General features: G+C 42.6%; 1 protein-coding gene across 12 annotated transcripts in view; it reads right to left on the bottom strand.

Annotated features, from left to right (window-relative positions):
• Window positions 1-25,991, bottom strand: part of LOC308189258 (sodium channel protein type 5 subunit alpha-like) — a 208,839-nt gene that overhangs the window by 17,553 nt on the left and 165,295 nt on the right. For all 12 annotated transcript variants that reach the window (XM_080579061.1, XM_080579056.1, XM_080579062.1 and 9 more), the window contains 3 exons: window positions 23,605-23,759; window positions 19,922-20,095; window positions 4,646-4,768 (listed from right to left, as the gene is read on the bottom strand). In XM_080579061.1, coding sequence (XP_080435187.1) covers window positions 4,646-4,768; window positions 19,922-20,095; window positions 23,605-23,759 — 452 coding nt within the window. The remainder of the gene's footprint in view (window positions 1-4,645; window positions 4,769-19,921; window positions 20,096-23,604; window positions 23,760-25,991) is intronic.

The raw sequence follows: 25,991 nt of genomic DNA, 5'->3' as shown, positions 1-25,991 counted from the left end.
TTTCTGAAAGCGAGACAAGGTGATATTGATCCATAAAAATTAAATTTTATTCAGTTGTGAATCTGATTATGGGAAATGTCAGCTCTTGTTTTCTCTTGTGTTACTGTCCAATTTTCTGACAAGCCAATAATGTAAAATTTGTTTCCCTGTCATTTTTTTTCAGTGTTGAGGAAGAAGAAAAACCGGAAGAGTAAAATGTGCATGTATAGCGGCAGCTTCATCTACAATATACAATACAAAATTATGTAAATCTTTCAAAACCCAGATTTGTATTTTGTGCATTTATGAATGAAGATAATTTTCACACAAGAAAAGCTGCTTGACCTTTTTTGTTGTTGTTGTTGTACAAGCTCATTCCTAATGACTTTTCATATTTTCCCCCTAATTTTTTCTTTCAGTTTTGGATGTTTTTCAATTCCTAACCTAATTAAGACTGAGTTTACTGTGATAATAAAAATGTGAAATAATTCCCAAATCAAGGGCTTTTTTGAAGACACTCTCAGCCCTTGTCAAAATAGCTTTAATTTGCTTCTATGTGTGGCAATGTTTTTGTTCGACTTTAATCTGTGCCAGCACAAAGCCACTGTACTTATGTCACATCTGCACCCACCTCCCATCCGTAACCCTGCCACAGGACACAGACATCCAGGTTTCAGCAGGGTGAGCCACGGCCGTGCCTGCATCCTGCTTTTTTCCGTCTGCCAAATTATGCTCAATAGCTCGTAGATAATGAAACATGACATGAAACTGGAGCAAATCCTGCAACACCTCTCCAAATGAATTATTAACAGAGGATTTGATTCTTCTCTCCCTGCTGCTGCTCTTACACCAGCCTGATGCCATCTGGCCTCCTGGAAGCGCTCCTGAATTGCACTGGGACAAGCAAGAGGTCTTAAAAGACCTGGATATGTGAGGGCAAGTTATTATCATAAATTCACATTAAAAGTTTAGCTACTAAACTTGCCATGGGAAGGGCTGAATTTCTGCTGCATCTTGAAACAGTGTCATATATAAGTACTTTTAAGAAAAGGTTTCATACCTCTTGGTTTCCATCAGTGCTTTTATAGGTGGAACCACCTTCCCAGTGACTTCTTGAGGGATAGCCTAGAAACCGAGCCACCCCATGCCCTAATTTTCAGTGGTCCAAATCTCTATCTTGTGTACTGAAGGACTGTAATAGTCACCTCGTTTGTCAGACCTGCCCAAAGGCCTGTGTCCTGCTGACCAGCAGTCCCAATCCCTAAGTCCCTCTTAGCTGCTGTTTTCCAAGAAATGTCCCCAGTGACCTACTTTCCTGCTCCTGCTGTGTATGATGTGTGTGGTTTTATTAAAATGCATGTTGCACAACTGATCTGTTTTTTGCTGTGATCCAGATCAGTCAGTATAATTCCCTTATCTGTAATATCACTTACTACCCCACTCTGTGTCCTGTCAGCAAAGATTTTACATTTTCTTCTAGATGCTAAAGTCCAGATTAAGGACAGTTCTTACTGTGAAGAATCCCTCACCCTGGGACACTCATCACTGAATTTACAATGTCATCACTATTTACAATTAAAATTTTGAGATCCACCATCCATTTTAAGTTAATTTAAAGTATGTTTACTTGGCTTGGTACAAAGCTCATGCTTTTTATCACAACATCCCGTGGTATCAGATCCCTCTCTGAAATCTAAGGATATTATATCAGCACAGTTACCATCATCAGCATGATTTGTAATCAAATCAAAGGACCATATCAGTTTCACAAGGACTATTCCCATGAAATCATGCTAACTAGCATTAATTATGCTATTTCTTTCCTGCATGTATCTTGTAGCAGCCTCACCATGACTTTGCCTAGGATCAGTTTCACATTAAACAGTCTATCATCCACCCATTTATCCTTTTGAAATACTGCAATAACCCTCCTTGCTGGGAAGAGCCTTGCAGAGAAGTGGAACCTCTGGAAATAATTCCCTGATGGGCAAGAGATGGGGAGACATGGAGACTGCACGACCTGGGGCAGGCAGACCTAAGCTAATTTACTGTGGGCATGGTTTGGAAAAAAGTGGTGGCTGATGGGCGGTGGCGGCAAATGCACAACATGACTGGTCCTAAGGTACCTTTATATACCGAGTGTATTCACTAAAGTGTTGTTTCGGGGGGACAGAGGGGCAGGATGGCCTTCTGCCTTATTCTGCAGACCTCTCTGATGGGATGAGGGGTGCCAACACACACTTACTTCCAACACACAGGTCATTGGCCATCCACCAATGTGCTACTCTGTGCCTTAGCCTCAGGACCAGTTGTTTCCAAAATTTAGGTACATGAACTAAGTCTTTTACTGCAGTGACAACTTTCTTGCTCCTGCTCTTGCCATGCAGAAATCCTTGAGTTATTCAAGAAACAGACTTTATACTAGAGCAAACTATTATTATTTCCTTACTGTCGGTGTTTGCTTCTCAACATTATCATGATTTAATCCATCACTGCGCTGGCAATTTTCCTGTGCATTCTGGAGCATATGAACTCCTAATAATAAAAGGTCTAACTGTCCCTAGTTGTGTTAAGTGTGGTTAGACACACCAAAAATAAAATGATTTGATTTTCCAATAGCACGTATTCTCAATTACACTTTATCATAGTTTACAAGCTAATTCACTACCTCTGGTAGCTCAGAAAGACTGAATACATTTCAGCTGCAGCAACGGTACAGGAAGGAAAAGTGATGTTGAGTCAGGCACCGGGGGGAGTGACAACTATGGTTGTGTTTGTAAGGAAACTTGCTGGGCTGATGCAGCACCACGTGTCTACGCCATGTCGGATCTCCACCAAGCCAACCTCTTGCTGTTCTCAGAGAGCCTCTCAGAGATGTGCGCATTTTCACATTAGTTCTTTCCTATTTCAGTTTCTCACTCTTCCAATGCTTTGCTCTAGTCTGCCCACTGCTTTTAAGTTTGAATCCAATTTAATTAAGCTGACACAAAGTCACCAGGGAGCATTCTTATGTCAGCTTAGAGTATCTTAAAGGGGTTTCACTTGAGTTTGCAAATCCACCAGTAGAAGCTAAGCCTTCATAAGCCAAGTATAAATTGATTTGAGAGAGTCCATGCCCAAATCACTCTGGTAGTTAAACTACTACAGCTTTTGCAGAACCAACTTTTGTTCAACCATGTATGTTTCGTAAAGATGGAGTGAGGTCATCAGATGGCCTAAGACTGAGACCCTTATTAACGTCAGTAGTGCAACATCACTTTGTACCAGCTGAGGAACTGCAGTTTGCTTTTGTTCTGTTTTATGAAAAACCTTTACAATATTGCCTGTGTTTGTTGGAAGGGGTGTGATGAACAAACAATGCAGGTCTGAGTGCCCAGATGAATAGATCCTTTTGAATCTTTTTGTTTTAATACTAACACAGATGAGAATGGTCTGTGGTTACATTTTTCCAATCTTCATCCACACAAATTATGTGATTTAGAGAATCACAAGTTCTGTGGAACAAAACCATAGATCCTTAACATTGGCTATCGACAGAACAGGCAAACTATGGATAACAGGTTCTCACACATTGCCCTATTACCAGGTTTCCTGGGTTGTCTCACAGGTTAGGCTCTCCTAGCCTTCTGTCTGTCTTACTGCAATGGTATTGCAATGAGAACATTGAATTGCAAGGAATTCCACGCATGAACTACATGAACTACATTTAGTTACTGATGATTCAGACCAAAATTTTTGCCTATGCAAAATTTTGCCCTGAATTTTGCCTACACAAAATTTTACCCTGAATATACCTCAGTATAAGAACTGAGGTTTCTTTGACCTAGTAGGGAGATGTGAGCTCTCCAGAGAGAATGTGTGTTGTCTTACGTGGAATTTTGTCACAGATTGGCTTTATCTTGCTATGCAATCTGCAAGTAGCAATTAGCAGTAACCTCAGCTCGTACAGAAGATAGTTCTCATCTTTTGCAAGTTATGCATGGTGCAAAGAATTAAATAAACAAAGCACCCATCTAGACTGTGACTGATTAGTGCAGCAGGCTTACAAACAGAGAGGTATGCTATGCTGATACACCCATGCCGGCAAAGGAGGGAGAAAGGGAGAGAGATGGATCCCCAAGACAGAAAAACAAACACTAGATACACGGTTTTAATGTTAGTCCTGATATCACACATTAAAACTCTTATCTGTTCAAAGGAAAAACTTTGTGTATTTATTCATTTGCTTTCCATATCTTTGGCATTTTTAATTTTTGCTCTAATTATCAGTGAAAAAGTCCTTAAGAACTTTCCCAGTCAGTCTTATTTTAATACACGTCAAAAGCAGGGAGCAAACTTGTAGCTTGGTTATTCCCCTGGTATGCCTTATAATTGAGAGGTAATTGTTAGCCAGATGCTTCCTCAGCCAAAAAGCTGTTTTTTGAAGTGAAATGTGACAAGTTAGGCAGCAGGATTAGTTTATCATGAAATCCACCAGAGGATAAAGCTGTAACGATACAATTGTAATCAAGACAAAGGAGGGATTTCTGATTTTGTTGTTTTGATGCAGCATTATCCGTCATTTCCTTTGGTAGACAAAATGAAGACAAAACCAAGTGCAACAGGGCCCCGTTCCATGCTTGTTGTCATGCATCTCAGCTTTGATCGGTGCTTTATGTACTCTTACCCTCATCCCTTCAAATCGTGACAATGCTCTTAGTGGTCTCAGAGCTCGGAGGGTCCTGAGGGATTTGATGGGGCCCATCTCAGAGTATCCAAGCGTGTTGGCTATGAGGCTTATTAAGGAAACCTGAATGGAGACACAAAGCAAGAATCCAATCTATTAGTATGCTTCTGCCATTTTCTTTCTCTTCTGCATTTCCTTCCCGAAAAGAAACAGATGGTTAGTGAACAGTGGGAAAAAAAAAAACTTAAGTGGAAGCCATTAGATTAGATAAATATGCAAAAAAAAGAATGTTTTTACATCCATGCATATGCAGAACTCTTACCAACTCACCAAACCTTTGTTTCCAGTTTAACCCAAACTTTATAGAAAGACATTTTCAAAGATGTCAGTTTTCTTTTAACTAAGCACACAGAAATCCTCTTAACATCAGCTTGCACGAAGTAGATGAGAAAAGAGATCACCATTACAAAACCAGCACTCTGTGACACCCATGCTGTAGTTTCCTGTATGCTTCCCAAGGTGTGTGTGCATCTCCCACTATTAAAGATATGATGAGTCATGTAAGTGCTATAATTTAGGGCTTTCCAGATGAAAGCACCTGTAAGATCTAACCATTTCCAGCAGTGATAAAAGATTTTAGCTTTACCATTCAATTATCCATCTTACACTTACTGATTAGAAAACAAGCCTGCTAGATTGCTGATAGATTTGATTTAATACCACAGGCTCTAAAAGAATTCTGTTCATGACTTTGATTCTGCACTTTTTCACTTTACTCTGGTTCCTGTGCAGCCTCTAAAGGAGAAGGAAACTCAACAGGTGCTCAGCATTAAGGTTCACTCCTCTCAAATACTATTTCTTTGAAATAAACTTTGAAATATTTCCAAATCTGGAGGAAGCACGGAAGGGTTTCAATGCTTTTCATGTTCTCAGAATTTCTTTCATAGTGTCCATCTGGTCAGATGTGGATGGTATCAGGCACGGGACTGGAGCCTGGATGAACCAAATGGTAGTTGAGATTATGAGTCAGATGAGCAGACACAGGGAGGAGCTGGGGTTTGTGTGTTCAAATCAGTGTTCACTGCCTGAATCCTTACCGAGCAGGGAGTGAGAAACAAACAGCTTTCCAACACCATCGGTGTTTTGCCAAATTTTATGTATTAGGAAAGGAACCAAAACAAATCCCCACATCTTATATTAAGTTCTTTTCCTAGAAGAAAGAGACCTATGCACACTGCTCATCACAGTTCCCTTACACCCATCTTATTTCAGCTATTTGCTCAGCCCTATCATGGTATCTGAGCATCTCACATTCAATAATGTGAGTGTGCAAGGCTTACCTGGAAGAAATGTGTTTTATCGCCATTTTAAAGATAGAAGCTAAGTCTAAGTCTGGGATACTTCTACCCTATATGAAAAATAGGTGCTTAATGTAACAAAAAAATTGAGGCTCCCTCTTGAATATGGCCAGTTCTGATGGGAAATCATCCTATCTGTTTTAGGATGAGATTAATTTTTCTCTGAATCCCATGATATTTGTGATAAGGCCAAAAGGTTTGTGATGTGTCCCATATGGAGCAGGCTTTCTCCTTAACACATATTCATTTATGTACAAGTGCTGTCTGCATAGCTAAGCATTTCTGTAAAATTGCTCAATTTGTTATTTACCTATTGATGGCTTTATTGTGGCATGCGAGCAGCAAGCTTAAGGACAGAAGGTCTCAGAGACGTCATGCCAGGGCTGGGTGCAACAGGCTGGATATCTGTTGGGACAAGACAGCCCAGTGCTGCAGAGGACAAAGCGGCACAGAGGCTGACTGTCACACTTCAGCATGTCCCCCTTTAACAAGGTGCGACACAAACTGACCTCCCGTGTACAGACCCAGCAGCTGATGCAGAAGGAAGGTCTTAACAGAACATTTTTGCATTTTAGGGGTGCATTTTAGTGCTGTAACACCACAGAAGACAGGCAGGCTGGATTCAAGGTCTGATTCTGTAGGACCCTTATACACTGGGGAGGTAATGTCACCAGTAAAGTCACAAAGTATCCTTTGCTTCCATGTCTCAGGAAGCAGACCTGAACCCATGATATGATGATGCCTAAGAAGTTATTTTACAGTAAGTTACATTATATTTTTCACATATTCATTAGCAATGCTTTAATTTCTCCTGAATCCTTCTCAGCCAACACTCACAGATAAATATGAAAATCTGAGTTTGACTTCACAAACCATTTCAAACACACCAACACTTCCAAACTGAGGCAGCACCCATATTCTGTCTTCCCTATTTCTTACCAGCCTTGATTACAACCAATACTCCAAAGTTGCATTAATATACAGCCCAAAGCCTACTCCTTTTGTTTACTCTCCCCATTGAGTTTAATGAGAACATTGCCTAAATAAGGAGAAAGGGCTGAAGGAGTTCTCTAATAGCAGTAAGCAAATGTTCAACACGCTTATAAACTAGAGCTGTTCAACTAAGGCCTCTTAAAATTGTAATATAATTGGTAGGATTGAGATATCATGCTAAGGGGGCAACTCAGTGACACATATGTCTGTCCTCGGTGGAGAGTTGAGTGCAGAAAATGGCTTTAACCCCACAAAACCCTGGAGCTCCTTATTCAGAAAGGGTAGAGGTATAAGAAAAAAATGTTATGATCAGTGACAGAGCCAAGACCTGTACATTCATACATTACAAGGCGAGCTCATTCACTTTAAAAAGAATGTACAGATTTAAAATAAAATGAATCACTACAGAGCACTCAACACCCCTCTTTTTTTGCTAGCTTTACCCAGTGATTGAAAGTAGATCTTTTCAAGGTTTTCGAACTGCCCTGGTGTGTGAATCTGCACACCTCCTCCTTCCTCCCAGATTTATGTCCTGCAAATCTCCTTTCTCTCAAGAGGATTCCTGTTCAAATCCTGCAGGACCAGCCTTCAGGTCTGAGAAGGCTACCATTTTCTCTGGAGTGCCATAAATGTCACCCTGAAACACATCACAGGTGCTGTAGCCCTCCTGACACAGATTTACACAGCATTAGATATCTGTTCAGAGGATTAGGCCATGAAGCTGTGTGATATTTGGCAAAGACTTACAAGGCTGGAGTCAGAACTGAGTTTGAGACAACTTGTTTAAATGCTCGTCTGTTTGTTTTGAAGGTATCCCTGTCAAATATTATTTATAGGAGAATCACTAGCACAGAGGCTTGCCCATTTGGACTTGATTAAAAGTGACCGAGAAGGCTATTTTTAGGGAAAAAAAAATCAAGCAGTTTTCAAAATTGGTGCTGACTGTCCCACATAATCATAGCAAAAGGTGCAGTCAGCAGTTTCTGTAACTTTTTTTTTTCCTGCTACAGGGCTGTGAATCCCAGAGCTACTCTAAGTTTCTGCATTTGTCCTCTGCTCAGTATTAGAATGCTTCAGGCACCCAGAAAACACCAGCAGGGTCAACGTTACCTCCAGATTCATAATATTGCATGTATTTCTAACGCTTCCAGTATGTTTGCAAATGGTTTTGTATTTTTTTCAGGAAAAAATACCTCTGAAGACAGGTCAACACGGTAACATTATGGAACACAGGGGAATCCTAAGGAATTGTATTGCCTAGAAGTGTTTCCCATAAAACACACAACCTGCTGTTGGGCTTGAACCTTCATCTTGCGTGGCACATATGTTAACAGGTAAGCTACAGAGTGTCTCACCCTCCTATGTACCTCTTCTGACCTGAGATGTTTTATTATTGTTCTTATTTGCAGATGCTCTGCTTCTAGCATCTCCCTTGAGGGGTTTTCCCGATTGTGTTAGATTTTGCTAAGAAGCTTTCACTGTTTTCTCCCTATACCTTCCTTCCCTTAACTTAATCGAGTAATAACACCCTCCGCTTCAGCTCTAGGCTGTTCCATATCCCTTTACTTGCTGTTTATTTGGTTCCTCTGAAATCCCCAAGATGATCCTTTCATTGGAATTTGCTACCCACTGTGAGCCCCTGTGCACAGCCTGGCCAGCAATGAGGGTCTGTAAGGCAGGGAAAGGCCCTCCTAAATCACTGTACAGGATCCTGCCTCTACAGACATTAATGGCATGGGTCCCATCAGTTCCATGGGCTGGGACCTCAGTCCCATGGCAGCTCTTCCCTTTTGTTTTCCTCAGGTCATCTCAGCACAGCCCAACAAGAACTCAGCTTCAATTCTCTAAGCAAACTCCTAAAGATTATTCCACCCTCAAAGAGGGAAAGCCCTGAAAGAGGCAGTGCTTACCACCCAGCTCAATGGCACAGTTGAATTTCCCTGCAAATCCCAGGCTCCAGGCAAAGCACGGGTTGATGCTACCTACCCACCTTGGCTTCTTCTTGCCACTGTAGTAGGTGGTGTTTGAGTTCTCTCTTATCCTAACATGTAGGGAAATTTGTCAGCTCTCTTTCTCACTTTTTTCCCCCCATATATCGTTTCAATTATATATATATAAATATATCTAAAAACTAATATATCTATATGCAATTTATTTAGATAGATTTCCTTTGCTGGGGAAAATGACAGACTTTGAAGGAGTTTGCATGGCAGCCTCCTGGAGCTGAGTAAAGGGAGAGATGAATGAACACCACATCTTTCATTTTTGCCATTTTCTGTGTTATGCTCAAGAAAATATGAGAGCTTTTAAATCTTGTGACCGCATTGAACACCAGAAACGACAGCCATGGGGATTACCAGGCCCGTGCATGGTGTTTTGAAAGCAAACCTGCTGTCATCTCTGTGGTTTAGCAGCATGGGCCTGTAGTACCCATTGTATGGCATTCACAGGTGTTTCCAGAGCAAAATCGAGAAGAATCAATGAATTTAGACCACTAGAATACAAGCAATGATCTCTAGAGAGATCTCAAGAGACTAGCCTCACTGGTAACTCTTCAAAGTTATTGCTAACATGCATCTAATGAGAATAATGCCTGAATTTCTTAGTCAGTTTGACAATGCACTACTAGATTGTATTTGACCAAAACAACGCCTTGTCCAGGAATCAGGGCATTTTTAAAGTAATGGTCACTCTTTCAGGTTTACCATTTTAATGAGATATTGTCATTCTTGAGATGAGAAACAAGACTCATCTGTTTGGAGCCAGGTATGGCACATTTAGTGCTAGGCTCCCACTGTGCTCAGTGGTGTCCCCACAAACTGGCCAGGGTGTGCCCTGTGTCCCTCTGAGAGAAGCAAAGTGGTGGAGACAGCAGTGAGCTCTTCGGAAAATGCATCAGCTTCTTCCCAAGAGCTGGCTTTATGGTGTGCTTCTTTTGGCTATCAAATGTTTCAAGCTCCTTGAAGAACTCTACAGGGAGCACATTGGTGCTCACATAATTCATGAGTTAACATATATGCAGCATTTCTTGGACTACTGAAGTTACAAACACAGACGTAAAATTATTGAATAGGTATATATGTCTTCACTATCTGACGGTGACTTCAGAATTGTAACTCATGCAAACCCCAGTAAAGCTGTCAAAAGAGGATTTTAAGGTTAAAAAAAAAAAATCACAGAGTAGGAAGTGCCATAATGCAGCCTCCCTTCAGCAGACACAGGGGAAAGGGTCTTTAATCAAGGAGACAGACTCTTTTACCCACGGAGCTATTGCATTTATAACAGTCGTGAGATTACTTCCCATACATGTAGACCTTAATAGCACATTAGGAGCATGCACACCCTACCCAGGCGATCTTGCTGGTGCCAGAGGGCACAGTCTTTGGGAGGAGCGTTTCACCTGAGCCTGACAGAGTTTCCTATAGCAAGGAGGTGGGTTTGAGCTGCAGTAGGAGCCAGCCCTTTCCTTTTGGTGCTCCTTCTCACCAGCCTAAAAGCACATCCTTACAGATAACCAGTGAGCATCCCCTGCACCAAGATGGAAGGGGACCTAAGCAGTGCAATGCTGCCCAGCCATAGACTGCATCTTTGTATTGAGTCACATCACCCCCAAGATGAATTAATAGAAGAGACCAAGGAACAAATTGTTCTGTCTGGGCAGCAGTAAAAATACTCTTTGGCTGGTAATTTAAAGCCTAAAACCTATAACAACAAGAAGAACCCCTGATAACTACATGCCCTGTAAGCTGCTGTCTGGGAGAGGAGCACAGACCCCCATCCTGGTTAGGGCCACAGCACAAGCTTTATGCAGCCTGGGGTTTCATCAAATTAACCTGCTTGCTCAAATGAGAGGGGAGGAAGCAGGAGGGAGAAGAGAAAAATAAAATAAAATAAAAAAAGGCTATCCAAAAGGGAACACAGCAGCTGAGCTGAAAGCTCTGGCCACTTATTTAAATAAGCAGTTTCAGCTAATGCAGGCCCCCAGTGCTTTCAAATAGCTCTTTACATGCCCCAGGAACACCTGTCTCTCTCTAATTGTGCTTAAAAAAAAAAAAAAAAAAAAGGCAAGATAGAAGAAAGAGAGCTTGGATTACTTCAGGTGCCTCTTCTTTTCCTCTTTTCCACCCAGGCTAGCTTCTCCTGCCTGTTGCTGCAAGGAATGCCCACAGAGCAGATCTTCAGATCCTCCCAGGTCAAGTGGCAGCTCAGTGTCTTTAAAGGCCAGGCCCATGGTTCCTAGCTGGCCCTTTTCGTGTGAAAAGGAACAAAGCAAAGTCTATACCCCAAATGCATACTGAGAGAGAAAACACAGGGAAAGGGGAATTTGCAAAAACAGGTGAAATATCTGGGGCTTCTATTGCCTCTCTGAAATACCCTTGGGTGAAAACAGCTTGTAATGAAGTTGGTGTTCCCCCTACCACGTACCACTTCTGAGCAGAGGTTTATCATCCTCTTAATCTTTTCCCATATCTGTTTACCCTTTTGCTTGGGCATTGCATTTTCCGCCTCACAGCTGCTTAGCTGCATGACTGCACCTGTAGATCCAGGAACTGCATGGTATTAACGAAGGGCAAAAAGGTAAGGATCTTTAATTTAGGAGGCTAGAGAGACTAAGGTGCTCTGCACCAAATCCCCACCTCTGCTGCCTGCTTTCTTGAATCTTTGCTGCTTTTCTGAACCCTTGTGTTCAGGTGAGGACCATGGACTCCTGAGGGCAGCTCCGGAGCTGGTCCATGGCACAGAGACGAATGTGTCTGCAAATGAATTATCAGAGGGCTGCCCTCACCGGCAGCAGGCAGGTTACTGCTCTGGAGTGCTCTCACGTACGGTAATATGATGGGACACATGAGTGCTTAGGTTAATTATAAACAAGAAATTATCTCCTGGAAAGCCAGACACTACTTCTTATAACTCAGGTTAAAAGAGGCTTTCACATCATCCACTCAGGCTTTTTTTTTCTTTTTTTTTTTTTTTCTACAAGGCATTTCCTCTTTTTAAAAAAAATGCTTTTCCCCATCTAAAGCTCAAACTAAGGCTGTGAAAGTCTATTAATATTCCATCTTCTCAGCTTGTTTCCTGCTCCTTGTGTCCACGCTTTCTGAGGCAATGTTTCCCTTGCAGAGGGCAGCCTTGTTGCAAACAGCATGTGCCGCTCCTGTTGGCATAAATGCTTTTAAATAAATCATTCCTGCATCCTAATTGCTTCCTGGTGGTTTCCAGAAGAACCTCTTTATGTCTCGCTGTTCTCTTAATCTGTCACCTCCTTTACACCTGCTCAGGCTTTTCTAACAGCTCCCGTGAATTCCCAAGGCATATGGCTGCGAATCAAGAATTAAACCTCAGCTAATTTCCAAGGGTGAGCCAGACAACCCGCTGCTGTGTTCTTGCATCCAGCGAGATAGCAAAGGGCTTGGCTGCCCTTTGGGATTCGCAGTTTTCCCACCCCGGCCACTTGGAATGGGGTTTCAGGCTTTCTCAGTCCACCTTGACATTGCACCTTCGCCAGACTCCTGGGTCCCATTTACCAGCACTGGTAGGGCTGGCAGAAGAATTGCTGTGACTTTTGGGGACCGCAGGATGCCCCTCGATCGATCAGACCTTGTCCTGGAATCAAAACCTTCCTCCCTTTTACCGCAGCGGTGGCTGCGTGGGTGCAGCTGCTTGGGAAAGGCTGGCATTTCTACCGGGATTTGCAACAAAAGAATTTCTTCATTGTCAACTCCATTCTGCTTCTCATCCAGGCGCCGTGCAGAGACAGCCTTGATTCAGGGCAGCTGAGCAGGAATGATATTCTCCCCTTCAAAAGATCTGTGAAAACACCGCACGATGCATCCCTGGGTACCCTCTTGATGCTGACTGCTGTTGCCAGGTTGTGGACGGGGATGCGCTTGATTATTGTTTGCTATTTGAAGATAGCATTGTAATGCCAGGGGTGTGCATGGTGATTGCTGAGAGAACATCTCCCTGGGGTTCAGCCCCAACGGATGTGCTCCACTGCCATCGCAGCCGGTAGGAGCTGAGGTGCTGAGCTGAAGGGATGCTTATTTCTGGGCAGGATTAGGCTCAACCTTACTCAAATATGACACAATGCATAAGGAAAAGAGAAAAAAATCTGGGTGGGTTGGTTTCACAAGGTGCAATTCTGTATTTCCTTGTTTCCCTAAAGCATTTATTTAATCAGATGGTCCAAATCAATAGGGAAAATACCAAAACTGATGTGGCAAATACGACTTGAAAAACATCTCTGCATAGTTGAATTCTTGAACCTGACTTGGTCCTGATATTGTATTGACTAGGCTAGGATGGAGAGTGACCCTGACAAATTATAGAATCTCCAATTTCTGCCAAAAAGGACCCATTACAATGGTGCCATAGCACAAGTCAGAATCTTCATCTTCATCCTCCTCAGCGCAAAGCACCCCAAAGCCAGTTTCACAGCCATGCCACGGTGGGAGGCCAACCCAAAATCTCTACACCACTGGTGCACAACTTCCAAGTTTCCTCTGAATCCCTTTGATACCCCTCTGACTGCCACCAGCCTCTTTGGCAGCCCCTTCACCTCTAGCCTGGATGGAGCCTCAAGGGTGGTGATGGTCAGCAGCTGTTGGGGTTCTAAAGGTGCTGGTCACTGGGGAGGAGAACCATAGGACAAAGCTCCTCCAACCCTGTTGGACTGCTACATAAGGTCCAGGTTTCCCTCCCAGCACTGATCCTCCACCCAAGGGAGGAAATATATTCCTCTACAAGGAATTTGGCTGCTGTGCTCACAGCCATGGAAAGGGCCAGGCAGGCTGCACGCAAGGGCTCAAGGCTAAAATATCCATTTTTTTATTTTTAAGGATGCTCCTCTGAAAAGGAACATTGAAATGTGTTCCATCTTTAAATAAATTCAAGAAGTAAAAATGGTTGGTAAATCTAGTTCAGCAAAATCTGAGCTGAGTTGGGCTTTTTACACCCCTTTCAAAAGCTGAAATTCTCCCTTAATAATGAATTCTTCATATTTTAACCATTTTGTAACAAGTAGGCAGGCAGTAAGCTAGGTTTGTTGCTGGACTTTTCTCCTCACCTTTGTTGACCGTCCCTTTTCCCGTGGCTGAAGCATTTTTTGCTGTGCTTTGCCTTGCCTGAAATCCAGCTTGCACTTCCACTTGGCAAAGCCGGGCTGCTCTCCTTTTAGCATCTATGTGGTAACTAACATGAGGTGCAAACCAAGATAAGAAAAGACATTTGGATGTTTTCACATGTGTTATGTTGAGATAAAGCGTGGGGAGGCAGAAGGGAGATTTACAGTGTCCGCTGACCTGCTAACACACATTAAAACCGCTTATCTCATCTTCATGTGGATTTTTTTTCACTTACCCTGAATTAGGCAACATGTAGTAAAACAGTTTTTTTTTTCTTTTTTTTTTTTTTTTTTCTTTCTTTGAAACAAGGCTCCCTGGCTTCTGGAGAGGGATTCTCTTTTCTCTTTAGTTAGCTGGGAGGTTTACGTCATTGGCAGAAGCCCAGAAGAATGTGCACTGAGACATCTTCAAAAATCCCACAAGAGCATTTGCTTTGAAGAACTGAAGAACTGGAAGGAAACCAGTCAAAAACCTGCTCTGAGGTAATAATGCTCCGCTGTAACCTGTGGATTTTCAACAGCTCATAGAGAGCACTAATAAATTCACTCATAAACTGGTTCTCCAAGTGACAGGCTGTATTATTTTTACTCTACCTTGGCTGTATTTTTGTCATTCTGTTCCTGTGTGCTTTTCCAAACAGAAACTAGATGAAATCCACATGCTTTTAAGATACTTTCCAAAGAATACAAATTGGATTTCAGTGCTGTTTGGGAGCAATTCATTACAGCAGATTGTGTAATTACTGGTAAGGCAAACAGAAATCACCTTGCTAATCAACAGGGAATACAGATGGAAAAAACAATTAAAGTAATCATAAGCCATCAATATTTACTTCACACAGCAAGTTTTTAATTGTCACTTAAAGACAATCCAACACAAGGGCATAATTTAATTCAATTCAATTTTCAGCTAGGGATAGAGACTGCTAAAATTGTTTGTCTCAAACCCAAAGATTATTAGCTGTTTTTTAACTCGTCTGGCAGTCAAGTATTCTAAGTAGAAATCTTAGAGCAAGTGCTTTCCAGGAAACTATCTTGGAAAACATAATGTCTGTATTTTTTAACCATTCAAAATGTGTGTTTAATGACTGAACATCCATGAGCAGTTCTCAAGCATGCAGACAGGAAATTTGGCAGCAAACGGGAAATTTGGAAAGGCGCTCAATGGGGAACACAGATCTCTTAAGTAAAACTCTGCAGTGCCAGGAAAAGACCAGAGACCTGTTCTGTTATAACCATTCACCAAAAGGGGCAACAAAACCCTACATCTTATTTTACTATCATAAAAGCGTCGACAAATCCTTTCCTCCTGGGCTTGCTGTATAACTCACTTGAGATGCCTGGCCTCAAAATCCACTGCTGAGCCTTGCTTGAATTATTTTGCAGACAGAAATGTTGCTTACAGCTGTTATGACCTCAGCCCCCATGGCAATGGAGCAGGCTCATGGGGAAATGGGCTGAAAGGAGCAATCTCTCTGTGGTGGCTCAGCTGGAGAAAGAACTTGGTGAGGCATCAGGGCAGAGATTGGGACCTAGAGAGCATCTTCCCCTCCCTGCTACAGGATGGAGCTCTACAGACCATCGCTGAAGAGGACTGAAAGGGAAGGAGGCTTTAAAAATCACTTTAGGAAATACCCTTTCAAATCTTGCAAGGTGTTATAATCTTATAAAGAACTTGTGGAGAAACTCTCACCTCCCCTCATTTCTGAAATCAGTAAACAACAATCAGTTGTGTTTTTTTTTAAGCCTCGATTGGGACTAACTTTTGGTCAATTAAATGGAACGCAAAAGCTGCAATGGAGACGATGGATTTGCGATAATGGACTTTTGTAGAGAAATGACATCGGTGCCCGCTTAAGAGGATTTTTCTGTGTATGCCACAGGCCATGAAACCTGCCTGTGATTTTTTTCCAAGCACTGTTGCTAATGAGTTAGGGCCCTTACATCCCCTTCCCGAGAGCTTTCCCATGACTGCTGCAGGGTAGCGGTCTCTCCCCTCTGCCTCCAGTGCATGATCAGCAAGCGAAGAAGCTGCTGACTGCAACACCTCCACCCTTTGAATGATGCTGAGCTCCAGACCGATGCCTTCCCTGAACTGACCACTGCAAAGGAATAATCTGCCTGCTGTCGGCAGAGGCTGGGGCATCGCTCAGAATTAATTGGCTGAAGCTCAAACTAGATAAGCTTGAGATAATATTTATAGGTCAGAGGAAACAATTGAAAGCAACATCAAACGTGATACCAGCAGGCACGACCGGAGGAGTTTATCTGCTCCCTGTTTTAAAACCCAACTGTCTCTGCCTGTCGCGGGACGCGCCTGGTTGAGAGCAGTTTTCATAAACATTTGTTCTGAATGCCATGCGCCTTCGTCTCTGGCCAAGTTTGTACTTCTTGTTTAATCTGCTGAGTACAAACAGGTTTTGATTGCACGAATGCTTGGGAAATATCAATTCTTTGTGAAAATATTTGCCTGTGCAGCCTAGCAAAGAGGCTTCTGCGTAAACACCATTCCTGATGGTGACGGTGATGCTGATGTCTGTCTACAGTTTGGATACGCTACAGACTCTGCTTTTTTCTCATTTTAAAATAGCTGTGACTTGCAGTCCCCATCACACAGTTTGTGTGCATAGCAAAACTACATTTACAGTGTAGAAGTGGGTTAATTTTAAGAACATACATGTTATTTGCAGGGAGGTAATGTATGATTGATGCATTAATGCTTTTTGTTCAGTATATCCAAAATGTCTGCAGAAGTTTAAGGCATCTCTCCCAAGTGCCCTAGGTTGAAACAAGCCTCAGTTTTGTGGTTTGATTACTCCTTTCTCCCTTCCTCCCAAAGAAATCCATTGCAAAACTTTATTGTATTGCAATGTACTTAAAAGCACTCTCTTTTTGTTTAGCTACACTTGCACATTTCTTTGAGATGCAGAGGCCCATTATCAGAGATCATCCTTTAGGGATTCCACATCCAGCAAAAATAGCCCTCAGTTTGTGGATTACCGTGTATTTTGATGTTCAGGCTGTGCAAGACAGAACTTCTGTTAGTAATCCACAATCACGAGACAGAGCCTTTGCTGCTCCACAGGCCCAAATCAGTGTCAAAGGTCTTTCACTGAGCAGAGTAAGTATGGGGAAAAATAATAATTCTTCAGCAATGTGCTTATAACCCCTCTGGGTTCACTTCCCATTTAGAAATAGTGAATACTTGCAAATTTTAAGATGGTTTTATGAATTATTCACAGCAGAGAAAGAGTTCTAAGTTGCATTTGTACAATAAGAAAACACAGATGATAGATGGTTTCCCATGTCCAATGAAAAATCAACCATCGCAGCTTGAATTTTGAATACCAATACCAAACTGCTAATGAATAATTTGCAGATCAGGAATTTTTAAGTGAATAATTTTAAACAAATAAATTTGAGAAAATCAGACAAGTGGTTCATCTGCTTCTTTTCGAGCAGCTAATTCACCCATTCACTCCCTTCTGCGGCTCAGTTGCAGTGATTTGGTTCTCAAAGGACCAAAAGAAAATGTAAATTGAAGTAAAAAGTGTGCTGGAAAAATGACAGCATGTTACTCTGCCAATTCAGAGTGGCAGGGTGTGTGAGCAATAGGCTAGGAGAAGAGCATCTGTTAAACATGCTAAAAATATAATACCGGTTCTCATAATCCGTGTTGGCAAATGACTGTGAAGGAAATAATCGGGCATGGGGAAAAGCTTTATTAATTGGGAACACAAAAGGACAATTTCCTAGAGTCAGTTAAGTAACCAAAACAACTCAAGGGTGGGACATCTTTTTGGCTAGCTTGGGGATCCTGCAAAAACAACATTTACATGTGGGTTCAGAAAATAAAGAAGTCTAGGCCAGTGGGTTTGCTAGGGACAGGGGCAGTCCTGGGGGGCTGTGGTCTGCCTGCCCCCATAGCACTGGTTAATGCCCTGAGTGCGCTGGAAGTGGCAAGGATGTGCAGCTCCTTTCCCCATCCCACCCAAGGCTCTCTCCGCTATCTGACGTTACATTCACAAACTCCACCATGAAAAGGCAAACATGAACCTTAAATTTTTGGGCTACGTACTGACTTTGCATTCTTGTATAGCTCCTATTTCAACTGGGATTTTTGCATGGAGGACAGAATTTTGCTCCATTGCTGGTTTACTCTCTTTGGTATTAATTAAATGCCATGCTTTATGTATACTTCTAATAAGGACAGAACTCATTGCAAACTGTTGGTACTACAGCAGAGCACCAAACTGCCTCAGTGAATTCACCATGCAAACTCTCGTCCCTGTCAGGAAGACCCCTACTTATAGTTGTGACAATATTCAGCTCTCATCTAGCTCTTCCAGAAGTTCATTATGAAGATTAGCTCCAACAACAAATTCCTGGAAACCCATATAATACTTTATCTGAGTCCTACTAGTCCCATTTTACAGATGGAGGAACCAAGGAAGAAAAGCTATGCCACTTGACCTAAACCGCAGTAAGCACAGTTTTCAGGTTTGGGCTGTAACTTAGGAGCTGGTGGTTTCCAATTTTGTGGTTACATAATTAAACCAGGCCTTCCTTTTCTATTGAAACTGATCTGTGAAAAATAAGTGCCTTCCCTTTAAGAGGTTTCCAAGCATGTATGTGAAGAGGAATTTATGACCTACAATTTATGTAAAGAACTTCCTTTTCATAAATCAATTTATTAAAGCTCTGGAGAAGCTTCCAAAGGCTCTGATCCAGCAGGGCACTTAGACGTGTCCATAACTTCAAACAAGTAAATCGCCCCATTGAAGTGCTTTTCTGGGCTGGGGCCAAAGAAAGTGCAGCTCTCCCCCGAGTCAAGGTTCAGACGTAAAATGGGGGAAAAAAATAATTTATCAGAAGTTTAATAAGTTACAGTCACGGCAGAACTCTGCTAGCCTGCCACATTAATACCCTGAGCTAATAAGAAATGGCCTCGGGGAGATAATTGCCTCCTTATTGATACGCTGTGATGAAACGTTAAACCTCATCTGGAGGATGCAGTGCTTCTGGCCTTTCTGGAATTCATCAGATCCCACATCCAGATATTGTGAAACTTTGGGTTTTATGTGCTCATACCTGCCGATCTTCTGCATGGGGGTCAGAAACAACTCTGGAGAGGGCATGGCTGATTCTAGCAACACTCTTGGGGAACGAACTCCCTTTTATTTAACTATTTCTTGGTTTTAAAGATTGTTCTCTCAGGAGAACTAAGCGCAGAGACATTTCAAGGATTTAGAGTATTTTGTATGGTTTTGTAGTAGTGAAATCACTTTAGGTAGGGCTATTCACACCTTCTTCTGGACTCCTCCACTTGTGAATACTTGGGAGACTGAGCATCCTGCGAGGTGCTGCTGGCAGCCTCACGGGGAAGCTCTGCCAAGGACGGCTTCTCTAATCTGCTGAGACTTGTGTGTCGAGGTCATGTGCGGAGCACTCGGAGGTAACCGGACCTTGTGCTAGGCGGGAGTGTGGGACCAGACGTTAAATGCTAAGAGAAAGAGCGAGTTCCTGGAGACTAGAGGGGAACGTGACTCACATTAGCAGGGTAACACCTCTGCACAGCGACAGGGAGCCGTTTTCTCCACCCTGGCACGCTGTGTGCTGGGGATGCACAGTCGCAAAACGGCGTCTGGCGACCTCCTTCGAGGTTCACCAAAGGTTGTTACTCGGAGTCAGAGCGACAGCTGTCATTTTGCAGACGCAAAGCTGCCAGACTTAACAGCCTCTCCTTATGCACACCATAAAATCACAACACAAGCAGCATCGTAGCTCCCAAATGGTACTTACATCTACAATGAGGAAGTCAAGCCAGCACCAGGCGTTGGTGAAATACTTCTTGAAGCCATAAGCCACCCATTTCAAAAGCATTTCCAAGACAAAGATGTAAGTGAATATTTTGTCAGCGTATTCCAGCATGGTTTTTATGTTTTTTCGATCTTCAAGATAAATATCTTCAAAAGCCTGGAAGTGCAAAATATTGATTAAAAGCTTCTGGTGAACTATGTTGGAAAGCATCAGTGCTGCACGCAGTCTCATTTGACGGGACATCATGTACTGGCAGTGATTTCTGATATATTTTAATGTTACCATCAGAACGAGTGCACAGTCATAGATAGGACTGATCCTAACCTAATAGACAGAATCCGACCCTTACATCTAGTCAGACACGTCTTACTGCTAATGATGACAAATTGGGTTATTAACATGCTTACGCCCGTGTTACAGAGCACAGAGTTCCCTGGCTTCTGTTCAGCCATCACATTTCAGGTAGCTACAACTATCTGCCTCAAGAAATGCTCATTATTATTAACTTAACAGAGCAATTATGTTTTAAAGGTCAAGGTATCTATCTACCCATCTCATCTGTCTCCCTAACTAAGCTTGTGCAGGGCACCATCAAAAGACATTCAGCATCTGCATCAAGTACAAGCAACTTAATAACCCTTTTAAAATATTTACGATATAAAACAAATGTGCCTACTAAAATAAAACATGTAAAGCTGTCCCATAATTTAGCTTTCACTTTATAATGCACGTCAAATAAAAATGCAGGATCCCGGTGTCAGGGCAGCAGATATATGGCTCGGCTGGGAGCTGCTAAGTCGAGCAGTGGCTTCAGCCTGCTTCCCAGCTGATCATTATCCAGTCTGCCTCCGTGTCCCTCCCACTCGGAGGACCCAGGCTTTGATATATTTCTCTTGTCCCACTGCATGATCCAGAGCGCTTGGCAGCAAGAAAGCACAACGTTATTCGAGGGGGTCTGTGCTAATCGTCTTAATTATCTACATTTGAGTATTTCGAGATCTCTCGCTACTTTCTGAGGAACTTCCAAAAGTTAGAAAGCACCCAGTGCCTGCAGATATCAGAAGCGTGCTGCCTGTCACTCAGGCAGTCACACTGGTCTTTTGCCTGCCAGGAAACAGTAATTAAACTGACAAGACAGCTCTGGCAGCCCGAGCCAAAGCTTGTCCATTTGTCCCCACACTTCAGGGTGACGTTTTCGCTGCGACCCAGTCTCCTATCTTGCCTTCAAAAATGATATTTCAAGGGTGTGAAAGAGCTGTTGGAGAAAGCCACAGAAAACAATACACAGACAGACTGGAGTTTATCGCTTCTGGTAGGGGCTCGCTCACTTTGTCAGATGACTTGCTGTACTTTGCAATTACTGCAAAAATAACAGCAAACTATTTAAAGTGGTTTCCTCCTCTCCCGCTGCCGTCGCTCTCCTTGTTTGCTACTAACTTGTCAGAAAGCACATTGTGTTTGCCCTACCAAGAGCAGACCGTGAGCCAGGAAGCAGCTTAACAAGGGGTGAAAAATGTGCTACCCAAATGCCCCAGGTGCACCGTGCTTCTGAGCAACCTATGGACATTACCCAAAAGATTAAACTAAACATTAAGGTTATTTCTTCTGAAAAAAAAAAAAAAAAGGAAAAAAAAAAAGAGAAGAAATTAAACAGAATACCTGCAGTGTTATCCACATTTACTATTAAAACACAGACTTCCAGTTTGGGTGTTTGTGGCTTAAATGCACAAGAAAGGTTTTCAGACCTTTTGCAGTAAGCTGTAGACATACCATGATGGTTTAACCACCACATACGAATATACATTGCTTTTTAAACTCCCTTAAAAACTCAGCACATTGCAGGGGCACGGCCAGATGAGCTCAGTTTTTGGAAAAGTTCACTCCAGAATAACAGAGGGAAAAAAAAGTGTGTGTTGCCTCCCACAAGTCCAATCCCTATCCTGAAGAGCAGAGCTGATATGTTGAAGCACAGTGCGGGTACATGAGAAAGTGCAGCGAAATTTGCCCTTATACAGAATGGTACTGAGTAAACTGAAAATAAATTTTTAAAAAGGCAAATGAATGTATTCAATGAAAACTAAATGAGATTTATATCACAGTCTTCAGTATCTAAGGCACTTTTAATTACATATGTAAGGAAGTGCATTTGTCTAAAGTGTATTATAGCAAATGACATGCCCCCTTTAAAATGTGTTAAAAAATTAACACGCTGATCCCCAAGCTGGTGCAAAAACTGTCAGACTCCATTGATTTCAGCAAAGCTATGACAATTGTCAGCAGCCTACTATCTGTACAAGTTTTTCGGCCTTTTTCTTCTCATAATAAAAGAAAATCCCCTGGGCAAAATTCCAGTCCATCCCTAGTGGTCCTGGAGAATTGTCCATTCTGTTCATTTTGCAACAACATTTACGCATTGCCATCTTCTTGCCTCCCTGCAGAGACTTTCTTTAAACTAAATAAGCCTAGTACTTCTGTGTTTTCCTCTTATTTTTTAGGCCACTGACAATGTGCATTGCCCTCTTCTGGAGTTTCTTCAATTAGCCCACGTCTTTCCCAAAGTGCAGTGCCCAGAGCTGAAGCCTTGTGCTCCAGCTGAGGCCTCCTTGATGCCAACTGGAGTGGAAGAACATGCTTATTTATACAGCCTAGTGGGGTGTTCGGCTTTTCTGCAGTGCTGTGATGTAGTTTCTTCTGTTCTGTTTGTTGCCTGTTCTCTCTCCAGCTCTTTTTAGTAAATCTGCTACCTTACCAGTCAGCCTGCATTTTGTCTTTCTGCCCTTGATTATCCCTGGTGAGGTGAAGCAGGCACCTTTCTAAGGTGACTTTCATTTAAATACTGAAGGCAGATTCATCCGCTAGGTAAAGTTAATCCTGAACTTCAGAAAAACACTGCTAACCTGTCCAAAGATGGTATTGCCTGTGAATTTAGTAGGTATATTTCTTAACCCCATCACTGAGGAGAAAATCAGTGATCACCAGACCAAAGTCCAGAGAACTTCCAATATGTCTCTTTGCCCTATGGCCAACTAAAACCCTGGGAGAAATCACATCAATTTCAGGGACATTCTTAACCATGTAAATGACCCATGCAAATGTATGTTCACTGGGAGCTTCAAGCAACAGCCTTAAACAGAGGTGCTTAAGTTTTCTAAGTGACCCTGGAGGAGACAGGAGGAGGGACAGAAAAGGCAAAGTTGAACAGCTAGAGCAGCAATCCTTGCTAAAAGCAGGCTGGATTTGGAGTAGAGTGAGCAAGCCAGCTTACCAGCCCAAATTCTAGAAACTGCATGCTGGTTGCCACTGCCACAAAGAGCCCAGGGCTGGTAATACAGAGTGGATAATCCCAGCACCCTGTGGGATATCAGATGATCCCTTATCAGAGTCATGGGCAATGACCAATTGGCCTTCTTGTGTGTGCATTTACTCGGCTCCAAGCAGGAGGTATCTGAGCACAGAAAGGTATGTTGGGTTAAGCTAAGGTGCATTCAGAACATGATACGCATCCACCAGCTCCATTGGTAGCTCTCTGATTCACTGCTCACTGTACTTTGCTTTGAGAAATGAACAATGAGGGTTCATAAAATCTTGGATGCACCTAACCTCAGGCCACCTTCTTTTAGATCCGCATCTACTTACAAACAACGAGAAAACCCTGTCACACTTACCAGGGCTCCACTGCTCAGCAAGATCATGAATATGATGAAAGTTTCAAACCAGTTGTGTTCGACAATTCTGTAGCACGTTTTCCGGAGCCTCCACCAAATTTTGCCTGGAAATTTTGAGATGTCCACTGAACAGCATGGGAAGAATCGCACACAAACTGAAAAGGAGAAAAAAAAAAAACAAACCACAAAACAATTGTTAAAAAAAAGCCTGATTATTTCATAAATCTGCAACAAGTGCCTGCTAAACAAGGTTAATTCCAGCAATAAGCTACTGAAAGGAGTGTTTCCTACCTATCCTCCCTCGTTCTTATCATCATCTCTTCTGCTTTGCCTTCTATTTCTCCATCTCACTCCTCTATTCAAAAATACTCAAAATCACTTTAAACCTGCCCCAGTGGTCTCTCCCAGTGATTTTTGTGGTACAGAATATTTTGGTCGTGAGTCACTAGTGCCCCAGGTTGATCACATTGTGCTAGCTAAGCTCAGGCAGCCCTGCTGATCCAGTCTAATGACTCCAGCAGGATATTACCAATAGTTTGCACATCCTTCTGAATGTAGGAAGGATATTTTCTTGGTATTATGGTACCATTCGAATTACTGATTAAAAGTGGCAACCTGATGAAAGGGAGACGAGGGGAGGTGGTGCAGCAATGCAGATGGGACCAATGTGCTGAAGAGACTCAGACAGGAAAAGCAGATTTTGATTTCTTGGTCTCTCATGAGCTTAAACGAGGCATCAGGTCAACTTTGCAAAGGTACTTTGGTGGATAAATCCCTTTTGACATCAGCAGAAATTCAGATATCCAGCCTCTGTCCACAGCAAGTTCCCTGCTGTCACTTACAGCACTTTCTGACCTTAGCGAGGTGTTGCAATGACAAATATGATAGCAAAATGCCATGGTGGTAATGGGGACCACAGAAGGATCTCTGCTGGCAAAACCTTGGCATTTTTAGTCTTCTTAGCAACATTAAATTGCTATAGCAAAAGAGTATTGTTGTTAGTAACAGATAGATTGGTCTTTCCCATTTAAAAAGCACCACGTCCATTACCTTGTGTTGGGTAGGAACTTAAAACTATGATGAGAGGACAACCTGGTAGCCAGGAGTTATTCTTTTCCAGGCTGGCCATTCAGCCTTACGTCAGATACTTCAACTCAAGTGTCAAAACATTTGCTGATGAGAATAACCCTTAGAAACTACTTTATTTCCAAAAAGCAAGCTTTTTACCCTGCATTTAATCCGTGTGTTGTATAGAAAGAGACATTGCTGTGGAGTTTTATAGTCCCATCATAAGATGATAAATCACAGGCCAGCTGCTTCCTTAGCTGAAAGGTGGCTGAGGTCACGGACACGTCTCGAAGCACACAACAACTGCTCAGAAGTGACAAGGGAGGAGATCTCACTCTGGTGATGTAATGCAATGCTATTGCAAGTAGAAATAATATTTAGGCAAGGCATGTGGGGAAGGAAAGAGGGTGAGTGCCAAGGTTACGCAGACAGCAGATCCTGTTAATTCAAGGTGGCATAACTGAGGCGCTCAAGCTACATGTGATTTGCAAGGAGATCAAGTGCAAGTCCCAGGATGCCGGGATTCCCATGTAGCTGGAAGTGGGGATGTGCTGGCAGCTGGCTCTGCCAGGAGGGAGCAAGCTGCTAAGTCTGCCGTGCTCTTCCCGGCATTTTCTGTAAGTTTATATTAGCCCACATCCCTGCTACGGAGCAGCAGAGCTGTAGGGAGCTGTAGGTTGTCACTGTCATCGTTCATATATGAACCACTCCCAGAGCTGCCTTTTCTCCCCCATCTCTGAGATGTTTGGAAGGTGTAGGTTCTTGGCTGTATGAGGTTTTGGTATGGGACTAGCAGGACAGGAAACCCTTAATGCAAATGTAATGTGACAGTAATGCAAGTAACTACGTGTCGTCTAAATACTTCCATCACGCAGACCTGTACTCCCACTGTATTCTGGAATTCAGAGAAATTCTGGGCTGAGCTGAAATACATTAAATCAATTGAATTGCTTGAGAAGAGCATAATGCTAGGAGAAGATGCGACTGTAAGGACCGGCTCTCTACCTCTTTGTGGGTCAGGTACTGCTCCAGCAAAGGAAAGTTTTATCCCTCTAAGCACTTTAATCCAAAAAAACAGAAAATTGTGGCAAAGGATATAAAGTTATCATGTTAGTCAGAACTTTTTCCTAAAAACAGTACGGGGATAGTAATGTGTGTGAGTTGGGTATTTTTTAGGAAGTAGCTCCACGGAACAGAGTTCGGGTACCAGATCTGTGGTGCCAGGATCCCTGAGCCCAACGTCCTCCCCTGGCAGCTCTGCTTGGAAATGCCCATGCAATATATTCCCACCAGCAGGACAGGACACTGGGGGCTATCAG

Source organism: Anser brachyrhynchus (genome assembly GCF_964034855.1).
Source record: "Anser brachyrhynchus genome assembly, chromosome: 2".
Taxonomy (NCBI): domain Eukaryota; kingdom Metazoa; phylum Chordata; class Aves; order Anseriformes; family Anatidae; genus Anser; species Anser brachyrhynchus.
Note: the sequence above shows the minus strand (reverse complement) of the source record. Positions and strands in the feature narration are given on the sequence as shown.